The sequence below is a fragment of the Phoxinus phoxinus genome, assembly GCF_949152265.1.
Source record: "Phoxinus phoxinus genome assembly, chromosome: 11".
NCBI classification, from domain to species: Eukaryota; Metazoa; Chordata; class Actinopteri; order Cypriniformes; family Leuciscidae; genus Phoxinus; species Phoxinus phoxinus.
Window position 1 is genome coordinate 34,162,914 of NC_136886.1, and position 12,429 is coordinate 34,175,342.

At 37.7% G+C, this 12,429-nt stretch overlaps 1 protein-coding gene across 1 annotated transcript in view; it reads left to right on the forward strand.

The window, feature by feature from the left end:
- dlgap4b (discs, large homolog-associated protein 4b) overlaps positions 1-12,429 on the forward strand; it is a gene marked incomplete at its 5' end in the record, with an annotated part of 42,063 nt that overhangs the window by 15,402 nt on the left and 14,232 nt on the right. Inside the window, one exon of the mRNA XM_079629495.1 lies at positions 10,576-10,952. Within this exon, the coding sequence (XP_079485621.1) occupies positions 10,576-10,952 (377 nt within the window). The remainder of the gene's footprint in view (positions 1-10,575; positions 10,953-12,429) is intronic.

Consider the following 12,429-nt stretch of genomic DNA (forward strand, 5'->3'; position numbering starts at 1 on the left):
GAGCCTGGATTATTGGAATAAATATATGTAAAGTCTCAATGTATTTAATGAAATCTTAACCAAAAAGTACCAAATTCAGATTTTTCCTCACTGTAAAAGTTGTGGCTGTTTCACATATATAAACTTTGTTTTACCTGGCAACTCTCAGTGTAGATATTTATTGTGAGCTGAAGATATAGTGTTAAATCTGTGGTTTTCTGACATCTTCACAAGATTTGCATGGTGTATATCTTTCACTGATTTGTACTTTGTTTCCTCATGTTATCAGATGTTTGAGTGTGTCGCTCCTGTTTTACCCCTGAGGCTCATCGTCGTATATGTGATGATAGCAAAGGTGTGTGTGTTCCTCATTCCTGTGTTGTAGAACAATGCAGTGTACTTTAGCACATTAGTGTGTGTGTGTGTTATTTGGGCAGAACATATGTTAGATGTGAGATTGCTGGTGTTTTTTTCCGCTCACGTTTTATCTGTCTGATCTTCTTCACACACATTTGAGGTGTGTGTTTGTGTAGTAGAGCTGAAAACAGGATCTTGGAAACAGGTTCAAGAAAGCAATAGCAAGTAAAACTTGTTATGAAATTGTTTCTAATCCAGTATGATGAGATGAGACACCCGTGATCATTCGAGCTTTATCATGCATTTAATCCACAGCCAAAAGTTTAATGACCGAAAGTTTGGCACGTGAACTTTATAGCTTGCTAAAAATTTAAAATTAAATGGTTAATCATATTGACCCAAATTCCCGCTCCAATATGCTCTGATTGGCTGTTATTGTGTCATGCAACATTGACTATACTACACTCTAAAAAATGCTGGGGTGTTTTAACCCAATTTTGGGTCAAATATGGTCAAACCCAAATGTTGGGTTAAAAATGTAATTACAAAGTGTAACCCAACAGCTGAGTTTGTCCATATTTTACCCAAAGTTGGGTTAAAACAACCCAGCATTTTTTAGAGTGTATACTGCAACAGTAAGTTATTTGAACTTTAACTCCATTGTTGTAACAAGTTTTGAATTTTTATCTTAAGTTTTCAAAAATGAACTTAAAGTTGACTATTTGAGTTGAAACACAGGTTATCTTCAAGTGTTTAGTTGAGTTTACTCACGTTTTTAAGGCAGCCGGTGAACTTTTGTTTCTAAGTTTAGCCACTTACGTTTACGTGCACCATCATAATGGGATTTAGGCAATATAGCGATTAAACTTTACCTCATTTAAACAAAATACTTAGATTAAATTGATGTGATAAAGCTCATAATGGTAGTAAAATATGGCGTATGCTGATTTTTACTGCAATAAACAGGCATGTGAACACTCTAATGCATCTTTTCCACTCCAAAGTGTGTGTGTTTGTGACGAATGGGGATGATATTGTCAGGCACAGATTTGTAAGGAAGGCATTGCATATTTGGGTTCTAAAGAAACGTTCATGTTGACAACGTTGCACGATAAAGGTGTATAATGCAGTATTTTGATGGTCAAAAACATCATAACGAAGACACTTTTAGGCACGTCAAAGTCCATTATGTCCATAGAAATGTGATTTGCATCCATGCAAGTAGATTAAAACATTGGTCAGTATCACAGTTGATCATTTGTGCTGTGCATATGTGAATAATGGCGGTAAAAATAACCACAAATCTTAGTGAATAATGAAAATTGCATGTAAAGTAGTGAAGAGGTTTGCTTGTCATGTTAAAAATCCTTACTATATAAATAATTTCACGTTCATTGTAAACAATCTAATAGCATCTTGATGGAAACGTGTCATGTCACATCGGGTTTATCATGCATTAACCGCGTTCTTCTGGGTTTGCAGCCATCTATCAAAGATTTCTGTCTGTCATGGGATGGTCTCCATATTATGCACATTTCCCACACTAAAGGCCAAATCCACATAATGACCTAATCCTGCAGATTCCAGCGGGGTTGGTCACAGCGTCGCTCTGATTTAGGGCTCGTATTCCACCCGAGTTTCATTCCACACGAGTAAGCAACTACAACAATGACCCCGTTTGTCAGACATTTGTGCATTTTTACTTCTGTTGCTCTTTTTCTACGTAAAGCTCCTTATGGCCGTCTTACAGGATTTGTGTTTTTGTTTGCCGTATTATTGGTCAGGATGTTCCAAATTAAGAAAAGGAACATATTTCTCAGCAAATAATGAACTAAATTGGAGAGCTTTTTTGTGGGACCGAGATGCCATTATGCATTAATGATGAAAATATTGTTTCCTCTCAGAGATCAACTTTTTTGGCTCATTTCGTTGCACGGTATATTTCAAATTAAAAAATTGACCGAAATTAAGTGTGCTGACTGACAACAACGTTTAAGGTTTTTCTGATGTGGCATTGAACATTATTATTAAAGTCCCCCTCAAGTCAATAATTTTATCCTTTAAACTCATCTTTGATCACCAAAATGACACATGTAAACGTTTTTTCCTTAAATAAATGTCTTCATACATTAAAATAGCTTGAATGTAACTCGACACCCTTGCCTCATTTAGTATGCGTTGTTCTATGAATATGCAAATGAGCCCCGCCTCCACTCACTCACTCAGAGATCCACTGGTTGACGATCACACGTTGATCTGATTGGTTACAAGGTAGTGTGTGACGTCAGAAACACCAGCGATTTCAAACCATGTTTTTGAGACTGTCTTTGGTTCACTGCAGTTTTAAGCAGAAAATACTCAGCAATGCTGTCGACTTATGAACTTACACATGGTGTGTCTTAAAGCATATTAAAAACACCACATAGACACATAAACAACATTAAAAGCTGGATTTTTATACCACCTTAGATGCTCCATAAAGGTGAATTAACTTCCAACAGATTTGTATAAGATTTGTTTTGTCATCTTGTAAATAGCATGAAAACCTTGACATAATAACCAAACTACATGACTGGCCCAAACATGACCTTTCCAACAATAGGCTCAGTCTAGACCTGACATGTGTGTCACAAACATGACAAGAATGTATGTGTGTGTGTGTGTGTGTGTGTGTGTGTGTGTGTTTGAGTGATGATGTCACAGTCGTGTTTTGTCTTCTGGTATTATGCAACCATAAGCAGCACTTCTGAATCACACACCAGTGATGCGCGGGTTGATCCAAAATGAGCGGGTGCCTGCGGTCACCCGCGGTCACCCGCGGTTACGAGTCATCCAAAAATATTTTTAATGATATTCGGGTCGCGGTCGGTCGGTTAGTTTGAAATAAAGATGCCAATTAAACCTTTGTAATTTATATAGTACTAGACACAATGTTCTATGAAATACATAGGTGTACACTTTATTGGCTGAATAACTGCGCGAGGATGACGCACGAGCTCAGTCTGCAACAGAGATGACAGCGGGAAATCCTTATTTACCTGAATGTTGAGCGCGTTATTAACTTTTGAATAAAAGCTGACGCGGGACAAAATGCCCGATTTCCCAACACGTTGAACTGAGCAATGCCATTGTGCCATTTTAATAGGCTACTTTTAAACGCATATAGCTCAGTAATGTCAGTTTTATGTATTTGCTAGGGGGCGGGGTTTTTGTTGGGAAAGTCGGGGGAGAAACGCGCACTTCTATTAGACTGGATAAACACATGCAGCATCTTAATTGTTAAGAAAATGAAACGAATTAAATGAATAAATCAAGCCTTTATTACAAAACACTAGGCGATATCGTACAGCATTCAGAAAAATGCGCACCCCTAGTTCCTCCGTCTATGGCCCATGACGCGATGAGCATTTACTATAGCTACTTTAAAAAAACGCGGGTCAGGAAGCGGGTCGGGTACAATATTTTCTTTCTTTTTTTTTGCGGTCCGAGTTGCGGGCGGGTTATTGAAAACGTCGGTCGGGTGCGGGTTGTTTATACATTGACCCGCGCATCACTGTCACACACTGATACTAGCGTTGTCATATTCATAATGCGTTCAGAATTTACGTAATTGTAAGATGACAAAAATGAGAGATTCAGACATATTTCATAATGATAGAACGAGTCATGTGTAGCCGTGCAGATGACAGCAGAACACTTTATTGCTCTTAATATGCACATTAATACGCCTGTGTTCTCTCACAACATATTAGAGAAGATGTGCATCAGGTTATTGGCTATGATAGACAGACACTAGTATATTGTAGAGGTTGCTCCCTAAGTCTAAAAGTTAGTCAATTGCTATTTTTGAACATCGATCTGAACGTAAATAGTTGTAATTCATAGGCTATACATGCTTTGAAACACAGAGATAAAGGTTTGTTTTTAAAGAAGACACTCATCTGATTTTTGCGGAAGTGAAAGCACTTCAAAAAGCAAGTGAAGAAAAAAAGTGTATGCTTACTGTAAAGCTAATGTACTGAGCTAAACGTTTTATACATCTTAGAAAATAATTTGGACTCTAAAATTGCTAGAAAATCCTGCTTAACATTAACGACGGACAGCAGCAGGTTTATTAGACTGCTGTCACTAAGGCCGAATCCAATATCCACTGATACAAATATTCTCCAAACTGTTTATGTTCACTTAAAGGGGTGGTATTTACTTTTCACAAGATGTAAAATAAGTCTCTGATGTCCCCAGAGTGTGTGTGTGAGGTTTTAGCTCAAAATACCCCACAGATATGTTTATATAGCATGTTAAAATTGTCACTTTTTGAGGGTGAGCAAAAAACACTGTTTTGTGTCTGTCCCTTTAAATGCAAATGAGCTTCTGCTCTCGGCACAGGGGGCGGAGCTTCAAGAGCTCGACACAGGGGGCGGAGCTTTAAGAATTCGTGTCCTTTTACCTCACACACACATGCACTGAACATTTCAAAAACGTTTAGCCTAATGAAGGGAAATGCAGTTTTCAGATATTTTTAACCGTTGAAGCTCCATATTAGTTGCTTTTGTGTGATGTTAATGGCCAACTTTAAAAACGTCATAAGAGGAATTAGTAATGGCTAATGGATCATTCTTTACCATGAGATTTAGTGCACATCCGGTTTTAAAACTAACAACATCTATCTATCCTAAGTTTAAAGTGATTTCTACTTAAGGCACTTAAGAACAGTAGTGCTTTGCTTTTAGATTAAGGTCTTGAGTTGAGTTTCACACAAAGTAACAGTCATTAACAAGAGTTGTTCAGTGAGTTATTAACATTCCCCCGTGACTCAGTTAAATGTCTAGTTTCATTCTCAATGTACTTCATTTTGCGCAAGCCTCTGCTCTTTATAAAACTGGGATTTCTTGCCTAATGAATGATTCATGCAGAAGCTTAGACTCTTTCCACAGGCGATCTAATCTCGCTGACACAGATATTACTGCAGCTGCTCCAAACAAACCTGCAAGATTAGACCAGCTGATCTCACAAGGGCTGTTTAACTGTTCAATGGCTTTCTGAACTCAACTATACTGAACTACTCAACTATACTGAACTACTCAACTATACTGAGTATACTGAACTCAACTATACTGAACTCAACTATACTGAGTATACTGAACTCAACTATACTGAACTACTCAACTATACTGAGTATACTGAACTCAACTATACTGAACTCAACTATACTGAGTATACTGAACTCAACTATACTGACTATACTGAACTACTCAACTATACTGACTATACTGAACTACTCAACTATACTGAACTACTCAACTATACTGAACTACTCAACTATACTGAACTCAACTATACTGACTATACTGAACTACTCAACTATACTGAACTACTCAACTATACTGAACTCAACTATACTGAACTCAACTATACTGACTATACTGAACTCAACTATACTGACTATACTGAACTCAACTATACTGACTATACTGAACTCAACTATACTGAACTCAACTATACTGAACTCAACTATACTGAACTCAACTATACTGACTATACTGAACTCAACTATACTGAACTCAACTATACTGAACTCAACTATACTGAACTCAACTATACTGAACTCAACTATACTGACTATACTGAACTCAACTATACTGAACTCAACTATACTGAACTCAACTATACTGAACTCAACTATACTGAACTCAACTATACTGAACTCAACTATACTGAACTCAACTATACTGAACTCAACTATACTGAACTCAACTATACTGAACTCAACTATACTGAACTCAACTATACTGAACTCAACTATACTGAACTCAACTATACTGAACTCAACTATACTGACTATACTGAACTCAACTATACTGACTATACTGAACTCAACTATACTGAACTCAACTATACTGAACTCAACTATACTGAACTCAACTATACTGAACTCAACTATACTGACTATACTGAACTCAACTATACTGAACTCAACTATACTGACTATACTGAACTCAACTATACTGAACTCAACTATACTGACTATACTGAACTCAACTATACTGAACTCAACTATACTGAACTCAACTATACTGAACTCAACTATACTGAACTCAACTATACTGAACTCAACTATACTGACTATACTGAACTCAACTATACTGAACTCAACTATACTGACTATACTGAACTCAACTATACTGACTATACTGAACTCAACTATACTGACTATACTGAACTCAACTATACTGAACTCAACTATACTGAACTCAACTATACTGAACTCAACTATACTGAACTCAACTATACTGAACTCAACTATACTGAACTCAATTATACTGAACTCAACTCAAACTATACTGGCTTTCAGTCGATGTGTGAAGGCACTGAAGAAGAGAAAGAAGGATTATTGTTATTATCATGGCCACACCTCAATGATAAAGTCATCATTATTCATACCGGATCCTTCATACACACCAGTGTTGACTCAGTCGCTTGTGTGTGTGTGTGTGTGTGTGTGTGTGTGTGTGTGTGTATGTGTGTGTGTGTGTGTGTGTGTGTGTGTGTGTGTGTGTGTGTGTGTGTGTGTGTGTGTGTGTGTGTGTGTGTGTGTGTGTGTGTGTGTGTGTGTGTGTGTGTGTGTGTGTGTGTGTGTGATTTCACTATTCGTGTTGTGAAGAGTTTTGAATGGATTTTAATGTGTTTGTCTATACAGCATGTGGGAGAAATGTAACCTTTACAACTAAAAATGTAGGTTGCTTTATAACATCTGGGTGATGGAGATCTTTAGAGATCATCTGATATTTAGTAAGTTATGATATGAGATATGATCTTTCATGTAGTGTGTAATAGAGTTGTTTGTGAATGTAAAGTTTTAAAGGTCAAAGTAAGTGCAGATGTCTCCAAAAAGAAAGAAGTGATTCTGAACTGAAACGAGTCGTCAGTAATTCCAGTCTCACTTCCTGATGATCCTGCGTAGGTTTGTAAATAATTAGCATAATTCCAGCCTCTGGTCTTGATTGGCTGAACAGGGTCTCTTAGCTCCGCCCTCAAACACTGTAGTGTATCTGAGACTGGAGGAGTTTGGTTCGTGTTGTTCATGTGGAGAAGACGCTGTTTTCTGCTGACAAAGCAAATCCACTGTGATGAGATTGATACGGTAAAACCCACGCCGTCGTTACTGTTCGAATCACTAGCTATGTTTCCATCCACACGTTTTTATCCGAATTAAGTGATATCGAATGAAAAATGCCTTATGGAAACAGTAAAATTCGATTCAATTTCATGAATATCGACTCAAATGAAATGCGTTCGGTCTCATCGGATATTATCTTGATCGATATACGGCTTATGCGATAAACGCTGATGGAAACGTAATTTGCCGGAAAAATAATGAATTGCATTTTGTCTAGCAAAACTTTGTTCGCAAATGTTGGCTTGAATGTTGTGCGATTCAGTGCGATAATGAATGGAAACACCTTAAAATGTCTCAAATCAATTCGATATACCAATTTGATCGCAAAACAGCGCGTGACGTCATTACGCACAGGTTTTTATTCGCTTTAAAGCCGTTGGATGGAAACACACTTTTACCAGCTTTATTCGCATGAGTTTTTTTTACCGAACTTCAGATAATTCGATTGACAAGTGGATGGAAACTTGGCTACTGTGATCAAGAGCTGAGATTCAGATATGATAATGAGCGTTTGCTTTCTGACCAATCAGAGCAGAGCAGCTCTCAGAGAGGCGGGGTTTAGAGAGACTGAATCTTCGATGGAAGCGTTTCAGAGACTGAGAGAAAACAGCTGACGCTGCAGTGGAGATTATGAGGAAATTAAAGTGTTTTTGACCTTAGATGCGTGTAAACTTGTTGTAGGAGACTCTAAACACAATTAGGAAGCTTTAAAATAGCACAATCAGGGCACTTTAGGGCAGAAAAACTATACATTTACCAAATATATTTCCTTCTGATGATTATAAATAGTTTGACAACATGCAGGTTATCTGTCTTTTGCTTTTTGCTTATCAACTGATATATTATCCTCTTGTCTTCTGTTATCATGGTTTAGCATAATGTTTTTCCACGTAGAGAGGAAAACGTGCCATTTGCAACCCATTTTACTTCTGTGATGTGTGATGTGACATAGTTCAGAGTGAAATGGGAGATTCAATGAGAAATTATTGATTTAATTATGACCCAGACAGAATGCACATTTACTAAACCTAAAACAATGTCTAATTTAATAATTGGTGATTGCGTAACATGATCCAGTGACCCACTAGAGCTAAGCAACAATCAGAAGAAGACAGTAGTTTTAGAGATAGATTGTATTAGTTTGATTAAAGATGACTCTGATGAATCATTCCCAGCATCTCTAAATGTATCCCATTAAAGCATTACTAGTCAATCCAACTTCCCTTCATACATTCACAAACGGATACATGTCAGAGTTTTATAATGAATGCATACTTTTGTCCATATGTTTGCGCTGGGCTTACGATCTGTCATCATGAGTGTGTGTTTAACATGTACAGCTGCACTAAATGTGTTTGGTTTTTGTTATAGTTTACAATGTAGGAATAAAACCTTTACAAATGTTTCCCAGCATGTAAGTTTTGCTTGATGTTTGAGTATGAAACACACACACACACACACACACAGCTCTGACGCCCAGATTTACAACACACACACACACACACACACACACACACACACACACACACACACAGGATTCCTGTGGGCTTGTTATGTTTGCCATCGTTTCCATCTGCCAACTCCACCCCAGTGAACTCATACTGACACACACACACACACACACACAGGGTTTATATTGGGCATCCGTCCACTTTATTTCTCTCTAACCCCCTACAAATTAACCAAACAATAAAATAAGTGAACCTATAAAGTCAAACACTCATACAGTGACCCCAAAAAAGTATTTGGCCAGTATTTAAATGTCAGAATATCATTGCATTAGATTGAGGATCTGCGCTCAAATGCTGCAGGATCTTGACTTTGACTTTTCTTTATCATGTCACAGTCTCAATGTCTTTGAATCAGCTTCTTCATGTTCATTATGGCAGATGTTTTCTGATCTTCATATCTTTCTTTAGTTTAAAATAATTTAGTGTTTGTTATCTAATGCAGTGATATTTGAGTGTGTCTTTGGAGTCCACATGTGTTTTCGAGGACACTGCAGGGCTGGAAAAACAACTGTGTTGTTGGGAAAAAGGTCTCAGGCTGTGTTTGACGTCAGAGCCGACTGCCATCATAAACACACAGACACACTTACACACACCGAGCTGTGAGGATGAGATGCATGAGTGCTATTATTAATAGTATAGAATTAGTGTTATTGTTGTTAGGGGGGAAAAGCCAGAAGGCTTTGATTCTTCTCCTCAATCCGAGTCTTTACATGTTTGTGTGTTGTTGCGAGTCAGCTTTAATATTATATTTATGAGTCTATTATATGTACTCTGACTATGAATTTGAATTCTTTTTTATGAATTTAATTTGAATATACCATCTTAAAAGTTTGGGCTCCGTAAGTTTTTTTCTTTTTAAAGAAATCTTCTGTTCACTACTAAGACTGCATTTATTTAATAATAAAAAATACATTGAAAACTTTCATAATATTTCATAATATTGTGATCTATATAAAAAAGCTGTCTTCTATGTCAATATATGTTAAAATGTAATACATTTTTTCAGCATAATTTCTCCAGTCTTTCTTAATTTTTTATTTTAAAGTGATAAAAGCATCAAAACAAACATTAAAATAAATGTGTGACCATTTAGATAATTTGTGACAAATTTTCATAAATGTTATTCAATTATTATTTAAATGTTATGTAATTATTTAAAATGGTATTAAAAAATATATATATTTTATATATCAGTTTTGATATATATCAGTGTTTATATGTATATATATATATATATTATTTGAAATAAATAGTTATTTTGAACTTTCTATTTATGAAAGAAATTATTTTTCACCTGAAAATCACAGTTTCCACAAAAATATGAAGCAGCACAACTGTTTTCAACACTGATAAGAACAATAATAAAAAAAAAGAGCAAATCCGCATTAGAATGATTTCTGAAGGATCATGTGACACTGAAGAAGACTTTTTGTTCTTTTAAGATAATCAAGATGTATATGATGTATGAGTAATTTGATATTTTGCATGCTAAACTTGAGTTAAACGGATCCCTCTAAATGCATGTTTCTTTCTCTCTCTCCGTTTCTGAAGTCTCCACATGTTTGACGAGCTGTAAGAAAGTGGCTCCGCCTCCCGTTCCCCCCCGAACCACTTCCAAACCGTTCATCTCCGTCACCGTGCAGAGCAGCACCGAATCCGCGCAGGACAGTTACCCAGACCAGCACGACCGCAAGAGCGAGGCCAACAGCCAATCAGGACGCAGCAACTCCTCCGACAGCCTCGACAGCACGCGGGCCAAGGGGTCGCGACCCCAGATTCCTGTCGCGGCGCCCCGGGAACCCCAGATCCCAGCGGCTGTGGTGATCTCTCCCAAGCCTCACCATAATGAGCAGGTGAACGCTCTCGCCCCGGACGAACCCCCGATAGACCCCGTTCCACGACGCAAGCTTTCCTCCATCGGGATTCAAGTGAGTGTATTGAACTGAATGCGTCACACGCGGGTTTTAAGCTCTATCGTACACCCGGCGTGTGTTTTGCTAGTTTCAGCCTGACGCAGTTATCATTTCCACATCCTGCAGGGTTTCCGCGGGGCATTAAAAACCATTAAAAGTCATTCAATTGTTTTTTGCGAAATTAAGGCCTTAAATGGCATTAAAAAGCATTACATTTTAATCCTACAGGCATTAACAATTTAGATATAGTTTTGAAGAAAATATTTTATTATCAATTCGCAATTCATACTTTTTATCTGCTGTCGCAAAATAGTTTCAGCCCGACGCAGTTATCATTTTCACATCCTGCGCCACGTTGTTTAAAGGGGCATTGTGTGATATTTAGGAGGATCTGTTGACAGAAATGCAATATCATATACAGAACTAAGTTTTCAGTGGTGTATAAATGATGTCACACGCCGGTTTTGGGCCCCATTGATAAGGATATAGATACAGGGAAACTGGGGTCTATGGTGGAAATTTGTGTATTTGATGTGCTTTTTTATTTTCAAAATCACTTTTTGGAAAGTAAAGAACAAATACATAATGTATTTCATTTAATAATAATTAATAATTTGTGCACCCATGGGTGTGCTGGTCTGAAAACGATGTGTGTTCAGGCGCATTGTTGGTGCGTTACTACTTAGACTGAGCCATTGACCAACACAATCCTGCAGTATTTGTTTTGTTATTTGCGTCTATAGGCGTGTCCATAATGCGCATACACTCTGCTTATAACACACACACTCTGCTTATAACACACACACTCTGCTTATAACACACACACTCTGCATATAACACACACACTCTGCATATAACACACACACTCTGCTTATAACACACACACTCTGCTTATAACACACACACTCTGCTTATAACACACACACTGCATATAACACACACACTCTACTTATAACACACACACTCTGCTTATAACACACACACGTATGGCGTTATTTTCCTGTCAAATGTCGAGAGCGCATTATTGTAGCGCGAAAGTACATTAATATAATGCGCGAGCGCGAATCTCTCTGCTCGCGCACGAAATATGATGCGCGAGCGCGAATATCTCTGCTCGCGCGCGGAATATAATGTACCGAGCGCGAATCCCGCGCGCGCGCTCTCAGATACACGCTGCTCTTGTAAGAATTTTCTCTGGGCTTGCTCAGAGAATATGCCTGCACTTAAAACCTGTTCAGTGCCATCGCGAATCTCTCCTCGAATATCTTATCGAATCTCTTAATCGCCCTCTTCCCAGACATTTCTAAGATACATTTGACATATTTAACATCAAAACAAATAAAACTCGTCGATTCGGCGGATCCATCTCGGCTCGTCTTGATTGAACTTATTCCATGTGCGGTTCAATATCAACCAGTAAGATTCCATGTATGATGTCGCGTTTTCATTGGTCAGCCGTTGAAGCCTATTTATGATTGGTTGTTGCCGTTTT